This window comes from Epinephelus lanceolatus, chromosome 9 (genome assembly GCF_041903045.1).
Source record: "Epinephelus lanceolatus isolate andai-2023 chromosome 9, ASM4190304v1, whole genome shotgun sequence".
In the NCBI taxonomy this organism is placed as follows: Eukaryota; Metazoa; Chordata; class Actinopteri; order Perciformes; family Serranidae; genus Epinephelus; species Epinephelus lanceolatus.
The window spans coordinates 10,000,573-10,019,594 of NC_135742.1; the positions used below are offsets into that span (position 1 = coordinate 10,000,573).

Here is a 19,022-nt window from a genome sequence, read left to right on the forward strand (position 1 = left end):
CTCCTATGTATATAATAAAGGCCTGGAAAATAATATTTAAAAAAGCAGCTACATTATGTATTTTAACAATGAACAACAGAACTACTTGCATATGAGGATGATCACTCATAATCGCCCTCACTCTCATCTGCACTCTGCGGTTCCTGTCTGCTCTGCAGTGTTTGAGCGTCTTTCAGCTCAACAGTTTTGGTTTTCTGACCTACAACTTTACTGTTTTGGCTCATTCTTATCGCTCCCAATTTCCAGACAAGTTTTTCAGCACCAAACAACAGACTAAGGCTGCTTTCAGACCTAGAGTTGTCTTGCTTTGGTCCGAAATTTGTTCCAAAGTTGTATAATAGCCTAGAGTTGGTTTGTGTTCTCACGGCAGCATTTACAAGCGGACCAGATCAAATGCCTTGTGTGAGAAAGCTACTCTTGATTGGTCAGAATTTCCATGTGGGAAAAATCCAGGAAGTACACAAAACGTTGAAGAAGAGGACAGTTGCAAGATAAATGTGACACTTTGTAATGTCACAATGGCGGGACAACGACGCAGGTTGATTTTAGCGCTGCTCATCGTGGACTATATTGCTGTCATTGTTCATTTTAGTCAGCAGCTAACTGGTGAACAAAGTGCAACAGTACTTATCATGACTAGTTTAATGCCAGTGAACATATTTGTGTATTTCCAAAATATTAAAGCAAAGAACCTTTTCATCAAATTAATAAAATGCAGAAACATTTTAATAAAATGGAACACAGTACAAATCAACAACAAGTCAACTTAGCGCTCCACATGCAAATACAGTTTGAAATAATTGAAATCGTTCACACATGGAGAAGATCACATAAAATGGCAAAAAAAAAAGTAACATAAAAACCTCAAAATACATTTTTTTTTCCCAAATAAGAAATTTAGATTTTAATACATCTGACTTTTTGACATGTGATCAGAACAAACCGTCAGCATAGCAAGTAGCCATTTCATGGTGACAGTGTAAAAGGCATATTCTTTTGAAAGATGGCATGACTCCTGGTGTGAGGAAACTGTGTCGTCTTCAGTCATTCATGATAATCAGCCAGATCTACAGCAGCTCCCCGTCCGTTTCTCAGTGCTCGCTTTGTTACACATCACCAGTGACACAGTCTCAAAGGCAACAGACAGTTTCTGTGGGACAACATGAGGCTGCTAAGGGAAAATAACTTAATGATAAATGTAAATATGACTGCATGGTGTAGAAAAGATTTGTGTTGACAGCATGAGACAAAAAACAAAGCAGGCTCGTTTATGACCACTAACCGCCTTCACACACGTGCCACATAGTGACAAATAATGCTGGAAAACAGTCAGTTGCGTATATGACCCCTTTCACTGTACTCCATTTGGTTTATGTGGGAAAACAGATAAAATCTGATGAGATATTCTCGGCCATGGAAGACAGTGTGTGTGTGTGTGTGTGTGTGTGTGTGTGTGTATGCTTGTGTAACGGGGGGTAGTGCATATGATGAAGAGTAAGAGGCCACATATCAAACTCAACTAAGATACACCGAGTAGGGAAACGGGCTGAACGAGCGGGTGGATGGATGGATAAATGAACAGGTGGGGGAGTAATGTTTCACGCAGCCGACCGTCGACGGATGACAAACGCTCCTCTCTGCAGCTGTCCCAGGTAGATCCTCATCTTCGTACTGTCACTCGTCTTCCTCACCCAAATCTGGAGAACATAGACGAGACAATTCCTCAATACAGTCATTTAGACGTAATGAATTTTAAAGTAGCTGTCAATATCAGCCACATCCATATTCATTTAGAAATCTAGGGTGCTCATTCACCCATAGCTCTAGTTTGTTCTTAAATTTTTTGTTAAGAGTCCAAAGAAAAGTCTGTGTCAGTGTTCTGTGTTCTTATAGTCAGGGCTCCAAGATATTTCTACAAATGAATTTTCTAAACGTTTCCACAATATTTTACTCCATTTCCATGACTTCATTTGGGCAGTTCAACAGGTGGCGAGGGTGCTGCTCTGGTCTGAGTGTATCGCCTGATAATGGTGAAATTCAAGTGGCGCAGCACTAGATGTAAAAACAATCAAAAATGTTGTGTAATAGGATTTCTATGAACATGTTTTACATGACAGCCAAAACAACAACCATTCAAACCTTTTCCAAATTTAACTCCAAACCATTTCCAGGCCTTTAAAAATTAAAAAAATCCCACTGCCCCATGTAAGTTGAATGTGCGTGCCAGTTGATCATATTTAGCATAGGTAAACTCTCCGCCAGCTCCTGTAAGGGACAGCCCCTTAACACATGCCGCGTTTTTGCCTGCGTCAAATTCATTGTTGTCAATAGGGATGCACCGAATATTCGGTAACCGAATATATTCGGCCGAATATTGCAAAAAAACACACATTCAGTATTTGGTGGAATAAGTTAAAAGCAAGGCTGAATAATAGCGGCGTGTTTTGATAACGCAATCAAACAGCGTGCCGTGACGGGCTGAGTAAAATGTCGGCAGTGTGGCGATCCGCCCGTCACGGCACTCGCATTTGCGACTAAAAATAGTTCTGAACGAGCAAAATAGGCTTAAATCATTCAGCATCCTGTGCGAGCAGCCTACAGATTTCAACCAGCAGCAGAAACGAAAGGCGAATCCCATCGGTTGTGGGTTGAACGGGGGTCACAGACACAGACAGTAACTTAATGTATTCCTGTCAAATACGGTGGCCATCGGCTTACCGGAGACGGGAAGTCGGCTCCAATAATATCCTCTTCTTGGCGTGTGAACTGCCCAAAAGTACCTGAACAGCCGAGCCAGCCGAACACAGGTATGTGACGTGTCAGAGGAGAAACGAGCCGTTCACGGCCCACAAACCTCGCCACACTTTAGGGACTGTTCTTTACTTATGAAGGGACTGTCAGGGGAGGAGGGTGGCTGGTTGATTTTTATTTTATTTATTTTATTTTATTTTGATCCCCCCTATGTTAATCAATTATTGATGTTGTTTTTGAAGTATGAATAAGTCAGTAAGTAATTTATTCCATTGAAATATCATTGATGTATTATAGAAAAGTGATTTATCTTTTTATAAATGACAAAAGGCACATCTGCCTCATTTTCGCTGTGATATCGTGATACTACTCAGAACCATGATATTTTCATTGGTATCGTACAGTGGGATCCAATTTTGGTACCATGACAACACTAATCTGGAGGGGGTTCATCTGCAAAAACTAATGAAAAACTAAACAACAATATTCGGTACTTGGTATTCGGCCAAGCGTTTAATATTATTCAGCTTCGGCCACAAATTTTCATTTCGGTGCATCCCTAGGTGTCAATAAAGATAGCAACGCCCTCTCGTCATGCACACGTTCCTGAGTGCCAATTTTTGTGACGAGAACAACCAATGACAGCCAAATTTTTCTTCCGTAAGTATCAGCCTGTGATAAAAATGGAAATGTTGATCATGTTAGTACGGGGCTACCCAGAGCTTTACATCTGTCCCACAGACGACAGACCTACACACTTAGGTCGATTCACACTGGCGCTATTTGGTCCGCTTTAAATGAACCCTGGTCCGCTTCCATGGATAGTTCTGTTCATTTGAAGTGGTGTGAACGCTCACTAGTACTCTGGTGCGGACCAAACGAGGGTCTCGGTTCACTTGCAAGTGAACCCTGGTGCGGTTCGCTTGCAGTGGGAATTGCAAACAGACTATCCAGCGAACCAAAGAGAGGAAGTGACATAGAGTGCAGTGCATTTTGGGTAGAAATAAAACAAAGCCAACAGCGCAAACCGGTAGAAGCAAAGGTAATTGATGACCTGGGTTTTCTTCTTCCTCATACTTCCTGGTCAGTGGTCATTTCGGGCAATACCGCCCCCAAACAAGCAGCTGTTGTAACTGCGTGACGTTGTCCAGGCGGTTTAGTCCGCTTTATAAAGTGCAATGTGAAATGAAGGTGTGAAATTTTTCGGCATTTCCCGCCCAATCGAACCGAGTCCCCCAAGTATCCTGGTGTGAATGCGCCCTTATAAACAGTGCCAAGAAGGAGATCAACTCTGCACTCATGATTTCAGGTCAACGGGCTATGGTACAATGCTTGTTAAGGTTGCTTAACAACCTCAGACCCAACCTGCTGATGTGCTCTTCAAAACTGGCACAAAAAAGGCACAAAACTAGTGCCCAGTGCCCGACCAAGCGTTTTCCAGGCGGTTAAAGATGTGGCATGTGTATGGGCCCTAAAAGAGCATTAGACTGCAGGGCTTTGTGCACACAGACACAGAAACAGAAGTAGAAACAAGTACTCCAAGACTATGTGACCATTACAATGAACACAAATTCAGCCAATCCCAATGAGTTATTACTGTATTTAACAACAGAGTCGGGCCGTTTCTGTGTTGTTGGTAACAGCCAACCCACCAACAATACAGAGTGCTAAAACTCAAATTTGTGACGTCATAGGATATAAAGTCTGGAGCTGCTCGGTGGACAATAAATTGGGAAAGATGTCGTACATGACACTGAGAGCACCCATGAGTATGTTCTGAGTATGTACACTACAACAGATTAAAGCTCATTTAAGTATAAAAAAAGAAAAACATTATGTGGATCCACTAAGTCTCCCATACAGTGTCTATTGAGCAGCTCCAGATTTAATACCCAAATGACAACACAAGTTTGAGACTCTGGTTTCTGGCTTTGAGAGAGAGTAGTTTATGTTGACAAATATCAACTGAACTTTCCTAGACCATGGAAATAGCAAATTGGAATTTCTAATTCCGGTGGTGTTTCACTTTAAGAAGACATTTCTTCTCGACAACAGTTGTTGACTAGAGGCTTATTCCTTCCTGGTGAAAGTCCAGTGTTGATTAGATAGAAAATTAGCACTTGTTAGAAGTCACTAGCAAAAATAAATCTGCTGATTACTCTTCTCGTTCTTCCACTCAAGTGTCTGGCTCTCCACTGCACAACCAACGTTTAAAAAGAAAAGGCTGGTGTTAATCTGTAACTGTTTGACTGTCAACAAATCCCATCAAAAGACCCACAATGACAAATGTTACTCAAACAGGAGTAAATCATGCATTTGTTGGATACTATGTAGCTCTATAAGCTGTGAATTAATGCACATTTGGTGCCCTGGTGAGTGTTTACAGCAGCAGGATGGTGTATGTGGTACTGACTCAAAACAAACTACAGTGTCATGGTAATGAGGCAACATGTCACTGTATGCAACAGTGTGGCTCATTAATGTGCTTTTAATGGTTTTTGGACAACAATGGAGCTCCGTGGCACAGAGGAATAAAATATATCAGGCTTTGGCCACACAGACAATACTTAATTAGTGGGATCATTTCATGGGATTTGTTGAAAATACAGGAAATGTAGACTATCACCAGCCTCATGTTTTATTAAAGGTGCAATGAGTAATGCCTGGCAACGTGCTCCAAACCGATAGGGAGCTGCATTTCACCTTCAAGCCAAGTGCTAATTAACAGCAGGGCAACAATACGCCAAATTCGACCAAACTGCTGAGACTCGAAGGGCCGGTCAAAATGACAGTTATCCTACAACCTTCACGAAAAGTAGTTTGGTTTATAGTTTACGTTCTAGCCTTTTAGTAGGACCATAGTAGCAAGAAGACAGCCACTTCAAAACCACATATCGATGCCATTTGGATAGTTTTTCGGTATGTTTTGTGTTGACATCAGTTCTGTCCAGATCATTACTTTATTACCTTTTTAAAGTACCTTTGTTTGGCACCTGGATAGAGGCAACAATTTAAGATCACAGCCTTGAACTGGCAATGTATGGTAAGTCTGCAAGCTAGCTTAGCCTAGCTAGCTTCACTTGGCTGTATGCCGGCCTGAAATGGCTGAACTAACCGCAGAACTATCATGGATTTCACACCTTAGATTATCTGAACTGGTACATATTCTTTGTCTTGCCTGACTCATATGCACAGACCTTATCCACACAGGGCTGGTTAGCCTGCTGGCTAGCTTGGACTGGCTGCACCCAGCTGTGTTGACGCAGGTAGCAACTCTGTACTTTCTGCAGACACTATTTGGTCCACCTCTGGCAACGAGCAATCAAGATGGGACCAAAGAAGGATTTTCCAAATATGAAACAGGAAGTCGAAGACATAAAAACACTGCTAACTTTATGCTAGGAGAGATCGCTGGTATCTCCAAACAACAATAACTATTACTTGACTTTATTCAAGGCTAAAGGCTAACTGGTTGGCATGCTAACTTTAGTAAATATATCTGCAACAGAATACACAAACTCCTTTGACATAACCTCAAATCTGTTACTTCTTCAAATCCTGTTGATAATGCTAGTTAATTTTTTGAACGTTGTAAATTAACATTCTAGCCATAATTTAAACACTACAAATTTAAAGTCAAGACCAGTTGTGTTTATGCCCAAAAAATAGAGAAAAAACTACTTCATATTCTTATATAGAAATCCAGTCATGATTTCTCCCTGTAAAACAAAATATGCTGTGCTTCCATAAGCTTGTACCAACCAGTTTCAACCAACGAAATCCACCCATCAATCAATTCTCAATGTTAGCCGCACAGAGCTAAGTTTAAGTTAGCTAGCTAGCAACAGCATGCTACGTCACTGTGTCTTCGTTCCCCCCAAATGCAGTGGTTATGGGCTGTAGGCCTTAAGTCACCTGGGGAGAGTGGTATCAGTGACAGCTCCAGTTCATGCACAAGGCATCTTACAGCAGACTGCTGTACATGGAGCATACAATGGGCTGTGTCTCCATCTGCCATATACTATCCCATTGGCTAACACCTTCAGGGCCTCACTGTTGTGACACACCCACTTCTCAACAATCAAACCCTTGTTTTCCAAATCAAATATTGCATTTCACTGGGAAATACGCCACAGCACAGAAGCTAAAGATGCTCTAACTTCAGTTCACTGGGACTTTAAAAGCAGTAAACCCAGTTCTACATGCTACACGACCTGGATAAGAACTTAAGCTCACCTCATTGGTCCCCACCGAACTGATGACACAGCTAATCTTTGTGTTGTCCTTTGACTCCAAGTAGATGGCCTGGCTCTTATGGTACCTGTCGGAGCAAAAAGAACACACACAAACAGCTTTAATTTAGCGTTCCAGGTGAGGAATGAGGGATAGGCCTAAGTGCAGACAGGAGAGAGGTTCATTATGCATAATTTTACCCAGCTGAATAAACCACATTCCTCCTGAGATGGCACTAAATAGATAATTGGACTGGAAAGTCAAAACAAAAAGTCTGTTATTTTATTTTAATGGCTCCCAAACTGTCAGAGGACAGAACCAACCCAGGGGAAGAGACTGACAACCAAAACGTTTGATCATTAAGGGCCCACTGAAGAATAATGACGCATGTGTCTCCCTGCGGCTCTTTGTGAAGGCTTTCCGGTGGTGGTGTCTTCTTTAGTGATGAATAAATGAGACTTTGCCTTGAAAGAAGAGTGCACATACCTCACAGCTCACTCTTCTCAGCTTCTTCTATCTATATCAGCAGCTAATAAGACAGAATTCTATTATTGTTAGCCCTCTTTCACATGACCTTATGTTCTGACACATGTCTGATGCACAGCTCTGTTCTCAAACAGGAGGGCATCAGACTGTGTCTGGTCAAGGATTTCTATTCTCTTTGTCTCTGCATCACAGCAGAATGCAGCACTGACTCTAATGCAGCCACCTTCTCTGAATATGTATTTTTATGGTGCCTTCAAGCACTAGCACTTATTCAGTCGCTCCTAAGAAATATCTCTTTCTGTACCTCAGGAAAAAAAAGAGGCTGCCATCAAAGTGGTTGTATCATGTTTTTTGAAATCCAACCAAACACCAGAGACATCATACACATGGCAATGTGGCCATCTAGTGGTGGCAGAAGCTGTAGTCAGGCTGTGTGAGAAAAGGCAGTGTCAGGGGAAACACTGAAATGTCTTGTTTGAGGATGAAACTTAAAACTCACCATCTTTTGTCGTAGTAAAGTTTCCCCTCTTCGATGCGGGCCTCGTAACGCTGGGAGGGGTTCTCCATGGGAGCGGAGGGGACATGCTCTGGAGACGACGGAGACACTGAAGAGAGAAACTAATGATCAGTATCACCATGCAACACTTATGTGCAGATATTTTGTTTTAAGGAATAAATTTGGGGCATCTTAGGAAACATGCTCATTCGTTTTCTTGCTGAGACGAGAGGAAGATTAGTAGATATGAAGTTACAGCCAGCAGCTGGTTAGCTTAGCTTAGCATAAAGACTGAGACATGTAACAAAATCCACCTGCCGGCTCATTAAATAACCTGGTACTGTTTGTTTGATCTGTATCAGGGCACAACATGGACAGTTGCCAGGTAGCCATAGCAACCATTTTAAGAGACTGGTGACCAATCCTTGGTCTTTGGTTGCCACTGATTAACCTCTAAAAAACAGGGGCAGCAAACAGCAAAAGGTGCAGCCCAAAATACTTTTTCCAATACTTCCCATTAGTGCTATTCAAATACTGGTGTTAGAGTCAAAACCTGTACCAGACAATGCTGCATGTCTGGTACAGGTTGGTGCGTTTATTTGCATGAGCACAGACATCTGTTTTAGAGACAGTGATGAAGCAAATTAAGTTGTTTTACTGTGGGGTGAAAAGTTCGACAAACTGGTCAACATCACAAATGAATGTGCAAATTGGTTCAACTAAAAAATAACCAGATGAACCTGAACTCAGGGAGAAACATCCTGCTATCTCTGAGCTGGACCAAAAATTATACAGCAAAGCATGTACAACAAACACCCTGATGAACCAGGTCTGTAAAATATCAGATAAAACACCAACTGCAAATAACGTAAATATCGCAAATATCGTTCGGTTACTGTAATAAAGCTTTTAAACATTCTTTTATGTCACATGTTTGCTATTAAGCCAACAAATAACTGTATAGTATCTTGATTATTCAAAATATAAGGTGACTAAAAATGACATCTAAAATTTCAGTCTTGGCAGCCAGCTAAAAGTTAAGTCTTGCAAACAAAAATCAAAGGGTAAAAAAAATGTAATGTTGCAGTGTTGGACCAAGCCAGACAAGCTGTTTCCCCAGTTTCCCGTTTTTGTACTAAGCTAAGCTAACCAGCAGCTGACTGTGGATTCATATTTAGCATCTTTTATCAAACTCAGCAGAAAGCAAATAAAGGCATTTCCCTGACTGACAGACTATGTCTTTAACTAGAGTGCTTGTTGTGTATGACTTGATGTGCAATAATTGCTAAAGATGAGTATCGACGTACCTGGCCGTTTTGGTGATTTAAGCTGTAAAACAGAAGGTATGAAAATTTTAAAAAACATAATTTGAAAGATAAGATTCAGCAAAGATAATGCAATGTATCAACTCATTCAGAAACACTTACCTTATTAAGCGTTCTTAGATCTTCCATTATCTGTTCGTCTGTTAACAAATAATTTAGCTGAGGTGTGACGAGTTAAGGAAGGCTTTTTTTTTTAATGCAACTTAGTTCAGAAATTTAGCCAGACCCACAGATGTAGCTGACCTCTGAACTTCCTTTGACTGAAACTAAGTATCTCCTACAGGATTAAAAAGTATCTTGAGAAAGCACAAAGACTGCTAGTACAAATAATACTGAACCATTTACCCCTCACAGATTCAGCTGCCACTAACAGACTCTAAGTTTCTGTGAAGGATATCTGGCGCAGGTTTTCTCCTTTTGTCTGGTATTGGGACCGGATCGTTGGGCCGTCTCCTCAGCTTCCGAGTCATGATAGGTTTTACCTCCATCGAGTCTACATATAGAAGAAATAATGACAAACTGAGATCCAACAACAACATCCAACTTGTGTCAAACATTCCTGAAAAAACAAACAAACATCCCTCACAGGCAAATTAAAAGGACAGACAGCAACATCTTAATTAACTGTATCTAAAAGTCCGTCTTTAATCAGACAACTTAATGTTTAAGTGTGTGGAGAGAAAAACTCTGACTTTCCACCCACATACTTTTTTACTCCATTTCTCTCTCTTCTGCTGAGCAAGTCCCTGATTAATAATCCCATTCTGGCTCCCTTACCGCCCGTCAGCTCCATTGTTAATTTTTCGTTCTCGATCATTTTCTTCTTCTCCTCCAGCTCTGCAATTAGATTTTCCTTCAGTTCCACCTTTTTATCGTCAAACTCCTTCACCGCTGCCTTCTTCTCCTTGATGTAGTTCCTCTCCACCTGCTCTGTCTGCAGAAGGGTTGAGAGAAGGGAACGATGGAAGCAGAGGGGATGTTTTCCTTGTAATACCAATAACATAAAGGTCAGCTCTGTATAAACTACATCAGTAAGTCTGCCAGATTAAGTACACTCACCTCAAGCTGGAGAAACAGATCTGTAAAGGGAAAGAAAAACATTGGTTTAATGTTACCCGCACATTATATCTGACATTTGATGACTGCAGTCAATGTTGGTTGCTCTCAAGAAGAGAAAAGGGTGCAGTGCAGGGTCACAAAGACACAGGGTTTTACAGCAAAAGCACCATAAAATTTTTAGAAACTATCTATGATTTAAAACGCTTTTTGCAGTGCATCCTGGGCAAAACAAACAAAGCAATTTTGATCAGCAAAAAATGGAGTGCATAAAATTCTGGCACACACAGCGGGCAAAGGAAACAGCTGATCAGACACAAGCCACTGACTCAACAAAAATAAAGTAAGCCATAAAATTAGAACAGCCAAATGGTGGAAATGGACAGGGTTGGAGCAGAGAGAGGAAGATGGCTCAGTCCTTTTCTAAACAATGCTGATATGTGTTCCTGTACGTTTACTAAATGATGATGCCTCCGTAAGACACTGTACTTTTATCATTAATCTTGTATGTTAGGTTAAGTCACACGACATGTTTTATTCACCCGTTGTGCACATTAAAAATGTACAACTTCTATTGAGACATAGTAGTTAGTTAGTAGTTTCATGCTCAAAAAAAGGAGAGAGAAAGGCAGCATTAAAGTTTGTGTAATTCAGGAAAACAAAGAGAAGTCAAGCCTACAGACAAAACATGTGCAATACTACTAAAATAATATTAAAACATCAGTTTATAATGAATCTCCTGATGGCAGCCATGTGGGGAAATCAGACATCTTTGTGTAAAATACTTCCACAGCCAAAACTTCTCCTCTTGTATCCATGCGCTCTTGCATTTGGACACATTTCCTTTTCCTAGTTCTCACCTCCAAGCAGCTGTTTTGCAAAACTGTTTATTGCCAATGTTCTCCCCCAGCCAAACAAACCAAATTAAAGCAGGAAACACTCCAAAATTTGAATAATCTGCTTCAAACATGTTTGGTATGGATGCATCGGAGCAAAGCACGATGTGTTCTGGCTCTGAATGTTGCTCAACTTGCCTGCATTTCGGAGTCTCTCTTTGTACTGCTGGTCAAGCTTCTTCATCCTCTTCTGATACTCCTGCAGCGTACCTGCAAAAAGAGAGGGTGACATTTACTATATGTGAAGATCTATGGAATCAAAAGAATTATGTTATGGTCTAATTATGACCTTGTGTAGGGTGAGAGCCAGAAAATTCTCAAGTTACAGTAGTAAAACTCCAATTCAAGCAGTTTCATTGTGATACATCATCAATATTTCAAGACCAAATTTAAATTTTGGCATCCTCTACCTGCTACTCTCATCACCCAACCACAGCCAAGACTAGATAACAATGACACTGCACCTACATTTGGATGAACAAAGAGCCCACAACACATCACCCCGCAATTTCTACACTGCAAATTCACTGTACAGAAACAGTTTGCATCATCAGACGACAGACAGACTTGACGATTCAACGTGAGCCGCATATGGCAGAGGACTGTGTGTGTCATCTGTTATCATCTGTTTCTCAGCTGGTTTATCTTTTCAGCCAGAGACAGAGGCTGTACTTTCAAGCTGCCTCTGTGGCCCGATGATGTAATCACCAACCACCACCATGAGTAACCGGTTATGAACTGGCTGTATCCTTTAAAAAATCGAATAAAAAATGAACCCCCACTCACAAAACCGCACCCCACCAGACAAAGAGCTGCAGTCATTCACATCTGGAATATTCCTGACACACTTCAGTCATAAGAAAAGACAAATCCAAGTGATTACCTTCTTGTAATTGCTGCAACTGTCTTTTCAGGGAGGCCAGTTTATCTTGGTACATCCTGCGATGAAATAAAACCAGAGCTGTAATCACATTTACTTTCACCGGGCAAACATTCAAAACTTTCACCTTTTAGATTATTTCTAGGTTTTAACAGCTGATCCGTGGTTGGTAAAACACTTACTGCTCTTTGATTTCAACATAGTCATCCTCGTCGTGCTTGGCAAGGTCTGTTTCACTGGCATCTTCCGTGTCTGGGAAAGGTCAGGAGAAGAAGAGACTCAAATTTCAAAACTATCTCTCAAGTAATATTCAAAACAGACTCCCAGTGATTCAAAAAAATACTGTACGTGTGATCATTTCAGCATGCTCCATGAGATAAGTATGTAGTTTTTCTGCATCACAAACTTGATGCAAGTAAGTTGGGTCCACAGACAGACTGACAGCAGAGATCTGCACAGATCAAAGGACGTGCGTGGCACCGGTCAGGTAATGGTGAACACCCTGCCTGGGAATGCCCTCCGGTTTGTTAGAAGAGGACACCAGGGCAAGTTTGCCATGTAAGATCACACACTGACATGCTCGGATCGACAGCTAGAAAAGTTTAGCCATGCAAAGCTAATGCTTGTACATGTAATCCAATGACATTAACATAACTAGCAACCGAAATACAGCTGGTAATCCAAGTGTCAAGCCTTTTGCCGCATGGTGGGATTAATCATAAACGATCCCCGGCTAACTTGGCCGTGCTGTCAGTCCATCGGAAACTCTCTCAGGGCGAAGCTAACATGTTCACAGCTAGTGCGATGTGGCAAACTTGGGTGCCAAGTTTACAAGCTAACCTCGGTCAGTCCGCGTTACCTTCAAAACCCGACACAAGAGAGGGGTAAGGCCCAGTCGCATTAAGCTGACACAGCAGCTTTCATTTTCGGTTAGCATTAATGTGCTAGCTTGAGTTAGCTCAGCCTGCTGTTTTAATAGTAACCCGATTCTAGCTGCCGTAGTTAGGCATAACAAACCCGTCTACATATCCGGAGGAGGAAAAAATAAGTCCAGCTGTTCGCTTGGAAGTCGACGCCAGGAAGCTAGCTAACCTTGTAGTGCTGTCATCGCCTGGCTTTCCTCTTGTCTTTCTTTCTCCTTGCCTGCAATCCGTCCTGTCTCACTCAATAGTGTGAAAAGGGCAGTGCAGTGGACACAGCACGCAGGGTTTCGCCTGCCTGCCGACCTGTCAATGCTCGGAGCTAACGTTACGTAGCTAGGTGGCTAATTGACGCTATGTACCCCATTTGTGATATCATTTATTAAAAGTGTATCAATCCAACCGGGCTGTGGCACACCTACAGTCATTTTATCTTAATTTTCAGTTATGTTTTGTCGGTAACCATTTCTGAAATAACAACGAAGCGCCAATCTGCCAAATAATGTGGTTAAAGCTACTGGCATGCTAGCTAGATAGCTTGTAAACAAATGCGAGTTTGTTAATGCTATTTTCGTTAAACATTGCTTCATTTTCTATCAGCACTGGAATCGTTCAGTCAGTGTAATGTTAAGATAGTATTAGTTACATCACCTGCTTCTTAAATGTTTCTTGACTGAGCGGAATCTTGGTTGGTGGTAGCTAGCTTATGTAGCTAGCAAGCTAACTGCGTGTGGCTGAGGCTCGTATTGGACTAGCTCTCCATCTTTGGGTACAGGCAGTTAAATTTGATAAAGGACGTGCTATGATACACTGTCACCAGTCGAGCTTAATCTGCAGCTCACTTTAAATTTCTCAACAAAATTAACTACATTTCCGCACTTATCGCGCGCTTCCGTTTCTTTTCCAACAAGTAGACAGAGCCCGACTGTCAGGCAGCTTTTGGTCAATTCGTTTAACGTTACCTTCCTCCGAGTCTCTCCCCCTGAAACTCCGGTCGTCGTCGTCGTCCACGCTGTCGAGTTCTTCTTCATCGTTGTAATAATCCACCATGGGTGATAGCAAAGTCGAAGCCATTTGTTCGCTTGGAAAATGTAAACAAACACAAAATAAACAATCGATTTGTGTTTTGCAGCTTGCTTGGAACAGCGCCTACAACTGGCAGGACCCCCGAGTACCAAGCTGTCTGACGTCATGCCTGTCTAAAATGTCTGTGACGATAATGTGCGATGTCGAATAAACTATCGTTATTCAGATTTTTTCAAACAAATAAATGAAAGAATTCAAGTTAAATGATATCAGTGAATAATTTGTGTTTTTTTATGAATGCGCATATTAAGAAACTAAAAAACTTTAATCAGGCATATTGCCGAATACCACAGGCTGTGGGGCCTCTTTGTTTTGGCTCCCGGTTGGCTCGCTTTTCATTTAGCTTTTCCACACTCACTGGATCTGCCAAGAGTCAATGGGCGGTCAAACAGTGAAATTCAGTGTTTATCAATTAAGCTACCACTGCTGGAGCTATATCCCTGCCATCTATCTATTTTAAACAGGCTTATCCAGCAGTAAACACCATCACACACAAGATATTTTTGATTAGTTGGCACCAAAAGAGCTGTAAAAAATAATCTCTCTTCACATCACATTTATGTAGTCCCCCAACTGATAAATTATATTTATGTTATCCCCCAACATTGTGACATTAAGGCTGCTTCCTAGCTGTAACCACACTGCCAGGAACATAACATTAAAGCCATTTATTTTGTTTTGATGAAATGATGTCTGATTATTTGTTCATTAAAGAAGCCCAGCCATCAGTCTAAAAGCAGTGAAAGCTGTGTGTAAAACCTACCATGTGTACATGTGTGTGTAACTGCAGAAGTCTCATTATGCCATGGACAAAAAATCAAATCACTGGTGATGGTATTATAAGAATAAGGTGAGTGGTTAAATGCAAGTCACATGAAATATTGGTGTTCCTCCACCAAAATTGCATCTATTTTTATACCCCAGTGGATATTTATGGTGAGAATTTACAAAATAATCCTTCTCTTTGATCCCTGGTTCTTGAACTACCTCTTGCTTGTGACAAATTTACAGTCACACACACGCACCCATCATAAAATTTGCAGATGACACCACAGCGCTTGGTCTAAGTGGCAGTGATGGGAGAGCCTGTAGGAGAGACGTGGCAGATGTAACCATACGGTGCCATAATAACAACCTGTGTCTTAATGTCAGTAAGACAAAAGAAATCATTGCTGACTTCAGAAAGAACAGATAAAACCTCACTCCTGTTCCCATCAGTGCTTTATCTGCTGAGATCCTTGATAGTTTTATTGGCATACACATTTCAGACACTCTCACATGGTCTCCTAACACCAAGAAAGCACAACAAACACAAACAAAGAGACTTATTTCCGGAGGCATCTCAGCTCAAGAGGTTTGGTATGAGCACTAAAACTCTGGTGGATTTTTATCGCTGTACCACTGAGAGTTGTTCTAACAAGCTGTACTACTGTGTGGTTTGACAACCGAATTGCTCAGGACTGCAGACGGCTACAATGGGCTGTAAAGACAGCAGAGGAAATCCCTGGCACTGAACTACCACAACTTCATGATACTGACACCACTCGCTGCAAGAGGAAGGCCCCAAACACCATTAAGGATACCAGACACTCTGCCTGTGCTCTGTTCTTGCTCCGTCCATCAAAAATTGTCACCAGAGCATTAAATCACACAACACTCATCTCCGTAACAGCTTCTTCCCTCAGGCAGTGAGGTTGCTGAGCAGTTGACGCATCCATTTGTGCTGCAAATTAATGTTTGTAGATTGTATGTACTGATAACTGTGGGTCATGTTTCTTTGTTGTTGTCGTCTGGGGATGTTCTCCCTTTGTGTAAGGCAGAGTGCCACTGAGTGCAAGCATTTAACAGTGATTTTTGTTCACATGACAGTAAACTTGAACATCTTAATAACTGTAATACTTTAACTAGAAATTTAAATTTGTGAAGGGAGGGATGAAGTCACAACAGAATATTCTCACATTTTGTGTTTTACTTGCTAGCAACAATATACATAACCTGCTGGCTGCATGCTTTCTAACATATTGCCCTTAAAGAAGCTAAAATCTTAACTTCATCATATCATAATTGCAACCATCAAAGCAGGTTATACGCTGGTTTAATTACTTTATTACACCAGAACAATCCACCTGGTATTAATACTGCTTTCTTGGAAACCCTTGGTACACATATTAAAAACAAATTAAAATATATCAAACAATGGAAACAGCCTGGTTAAAGGTTTTTACATTTAAAGGCCTGTAGACTAATTTGACCCTGCATAGACCATCAGTACAGTACAAGATCGTTTACTGAGCGCTGCCCTTGAAGTAGCCTAGTGAGGATTTCCAGGAGCCCAAACACAGAAAGCCTTTTGCTGTTGACCTTGTGGGGTCATTAGACGGGTTTTGTCAAGACCACCTAAGTGGTTGTTTTTTGTCAGAAAAATTAATCTTGAACTATTTTAAAAACTGATTACTGTTGAGCTTTTCAGAGATGAATCCTTGCTGTTTTTCTTAGTCATCTTTGATAGTACACTTTGTGTTAAACAAGACATATTTAGAAATATGTAACGTGGTATTTGACACTTCTGTCTGACGTAGTCTAGGCTACAATTGATAACATCAGGCAGGCACTGAAACATGATTCCCTGAGTTTACTTCACACAGATGATGCCTCCCTTGTCCATAAAAACACAACTTTTGTATAAAGGATTATGATGTCAGATGCTGGTTTGTGCAGTCAAAGTAGCAGCCCCAGTGACCCTAGATAGGGCACTGTCCTCCTTAAGCTGGGGATTGTGAGGCGAAGTCCCATCAGGGTTGTGTGGTAGAGTAACACAGCTGGGCCCATCATGATAGTAGATGTCACTGTGGGGTGTGGGAAACTCTAACAGGCGTTTTGAGATGTTTTAGGGACCAAATTAGTTGATTAATCAAGAGCATGATTGTTAAGTACAAATAGATGCAGCCCTAACTCTGAGTATTATGTTGTCAACAGCAGCAACTTGCTGATGTTTGTTCATCTTAATGTGGCCTGTCAGAATCTGGCCTGTCAGGAGACGTGCAGCTCTGTTTTCACTATATTATGTTGCGAAGACGTATAACAAGCTGTGGGTAACATCATGACTATATGAACAAGCACAGATGGAAAGGCAATTCAACACCAAATTTCAAAGACGAAAAATTCAAACCACAAACACCTGGGTTAGCAAGGTTGTATTTTAGGCAGATTAGACCTTTGGATCACAAAACTGACAAAACAACACGTGAACAAGGCAGAAGTTTAAACAATTCCAATCTTGAATTTCACCAATTCAAACTGACTGACCCTCATTTTTAGACCTGACTTGAATTTTAGATCTGTAACTTAATTATTCTATTTAAGCAATTTGGACTTTGTAAAATTTTAATATTGGACACTTGTATTTTTTTGACACCCTCACTCAGAAATAAATTTTAAATGCTATATTTTCAGTAATATTTAAATGTCTACACGATGACCTGATGTTATTCCTCAAGTCAGAAAATATAAAATATTAAATTAGAGTGTTAACGCAAAAAAAAAAAAAAATCATACACAATGGGACCCTTTACTATTCTATTTAAAAGGCTAAAGATCCTCCCACCAAATTAAACGGGACACACTAGAGTGTAGCAATAAGAACTGAAAGAAAATGAGCCTCTATACTTGAATATCCAGATTTTATCCATTTGTAATTCTTACTGGTGTGTATTGGTGTCTATGTAAACTGTTAATTAATGTGCCTATGCATATGTTGGATGTTATTTGATTTTTTTGTATCTGTATGTTCATTTTATTTCACTACTAGATATTTTCTTACATACTATTTTGTACAGGCAGCATATGGGGAACGTAAAGGAAAACGTTTGTTGTCAAATGTCTGAGAACAATACTGTTTTCTCGAATATGCCAAAGAAATATTTACTCAACTCAACTTTATTTATATAGCACCTTTCATACAAACGTGCAGCCCAAAGTGCTTCACATGGCACAATAGAAATGACACAGACACGGACATTGAAAGATAATACAAACAACTAAACATAAAGTTCTGCAAGACTAGAAAATGACAACAATAAGACAATAAAATATTAAAAAAGCAAACCCACCAAGACAGAATAAATGAACAAACAATGTTATTAAAAGTCTATAGAATAAAAAGTAAATAAGTATCAACATGATACATTCAGTAGTCGTTACGTTAAATTCCACAACAACACTTTCAGTTGCTCATAAGATTCAATAACTGCCTACAGTATGACATAAAATAAAACATGCACAAATAAAGGGGTGTTTCCCCAACTTTTCTGAAGAATGTCCTTCCTTTGTTTAAGGTTGTACTTTAGCCACGCTGTGTGCCATTGTTTTGTTATTGTATGTAATGTCTGTCCTCCACACTATGTGATATGGTCAAATAAATGTGTCCTCCCGACTGGACTACTGCAATTCTCTTTTAACTTGCCCAAACAAATCATCTCTGAATCGTCTTCAAATAATCCAGAACGCTGCTGTCAGGCTGTCAACCAGGTCCAACAGGTCAACTCACATCACTCCCATTTTAGTGTCTTTACACTGGCCGCCCATCAGGTTCAGGATTCACTTCAAGATACTTGTTCTCGTGTACAGAGCCCTCCATGGTCAGGCACCTGAACAGATCAGTGATCTCCATCCTTATATCGTCAGTAGGTCCCTTAGGTCCCCGCTCCTGACTCAAAACGAAAGGTGATTGTGTCTTTGAAGAAGTGGCTCCAACACTAAGATCTTTTCAAACTTGTTTTTGTCCCACCCTAAACTGTCTGTGTTTGTATCCCTGGTAAGTTTCTGTTTGAGGCCTCAGTAGCCTGTATTTGCTCATGTGTTTTACTTCCTTTTTGTTGCTTTGTTATTTTGTTA

At 40.7% G+C, this 19,022-nt stretch overlaps 1 protein-coding gene across 1 annotated transcript; it reads right to left on the reverse strand.

Moving 5' to 3' along the window:
* Nucleotides 1–699: 699 nt before the first annotated feature.
* suds3 (SDS3 homolog, SIN3A corepressor complex component) lies at nt 700–14,222 on the reverse strand. Its single transcript, XM_033618439.2, has 12 exons — nt 14,006–14,222; nt 12,306–12,375; nt 12,127–12,182; nt 11,382–11,453; nt 10,351–10,370; nt 10,069–10,225; nt 9,689–9,784; nt 9,394–9,455; nt 9,274–9,295; nt 7,970–8,075; nt 6,988–7,072; nt 700–1,697 (listed from the first exon to the last, which is right to left on the reverse strand). The coding sequence occupies exons 1-12, from the start codon at nt 14,115–14,117 to the stop codon at nt 1,599–1,601; spliced, it is 957 nt and encodes a 318-aa protein (XP_033474330.1). The 5' UTR covers nt 14,118–14,222; the 3' UTR covers nt 700–1,598.
* Nucleotides 14,223–19,022: the final 4,800 nt, after the last annotated feature.

Excerpts from the sequence above, each read along its gene's own strand:
- suds3 (XM_033618439.2), bottom strand. The coding sequence starts at position 14,117 with ATGGCTTCGACTTTGCTATCACCCATGGTGGATTATTACAACGATGAA. Across the intron at positions 10,371-11,381 it reads AGAGAGACTCCGAAATGCAG|ATCTGTTTCTCCAGCTTGAG; the intron begins GCAAGTTGAGCA and ends TTCCCTTTACAG. Across the intron at positions 10,226-10,350 it reads ATCTGTTTCTCCAGCTTGAG|ACAGAGCAGGTGGAGAGGAA; the intron begins GTGAGTGTACTT and ends ACCCTTCTGCAG.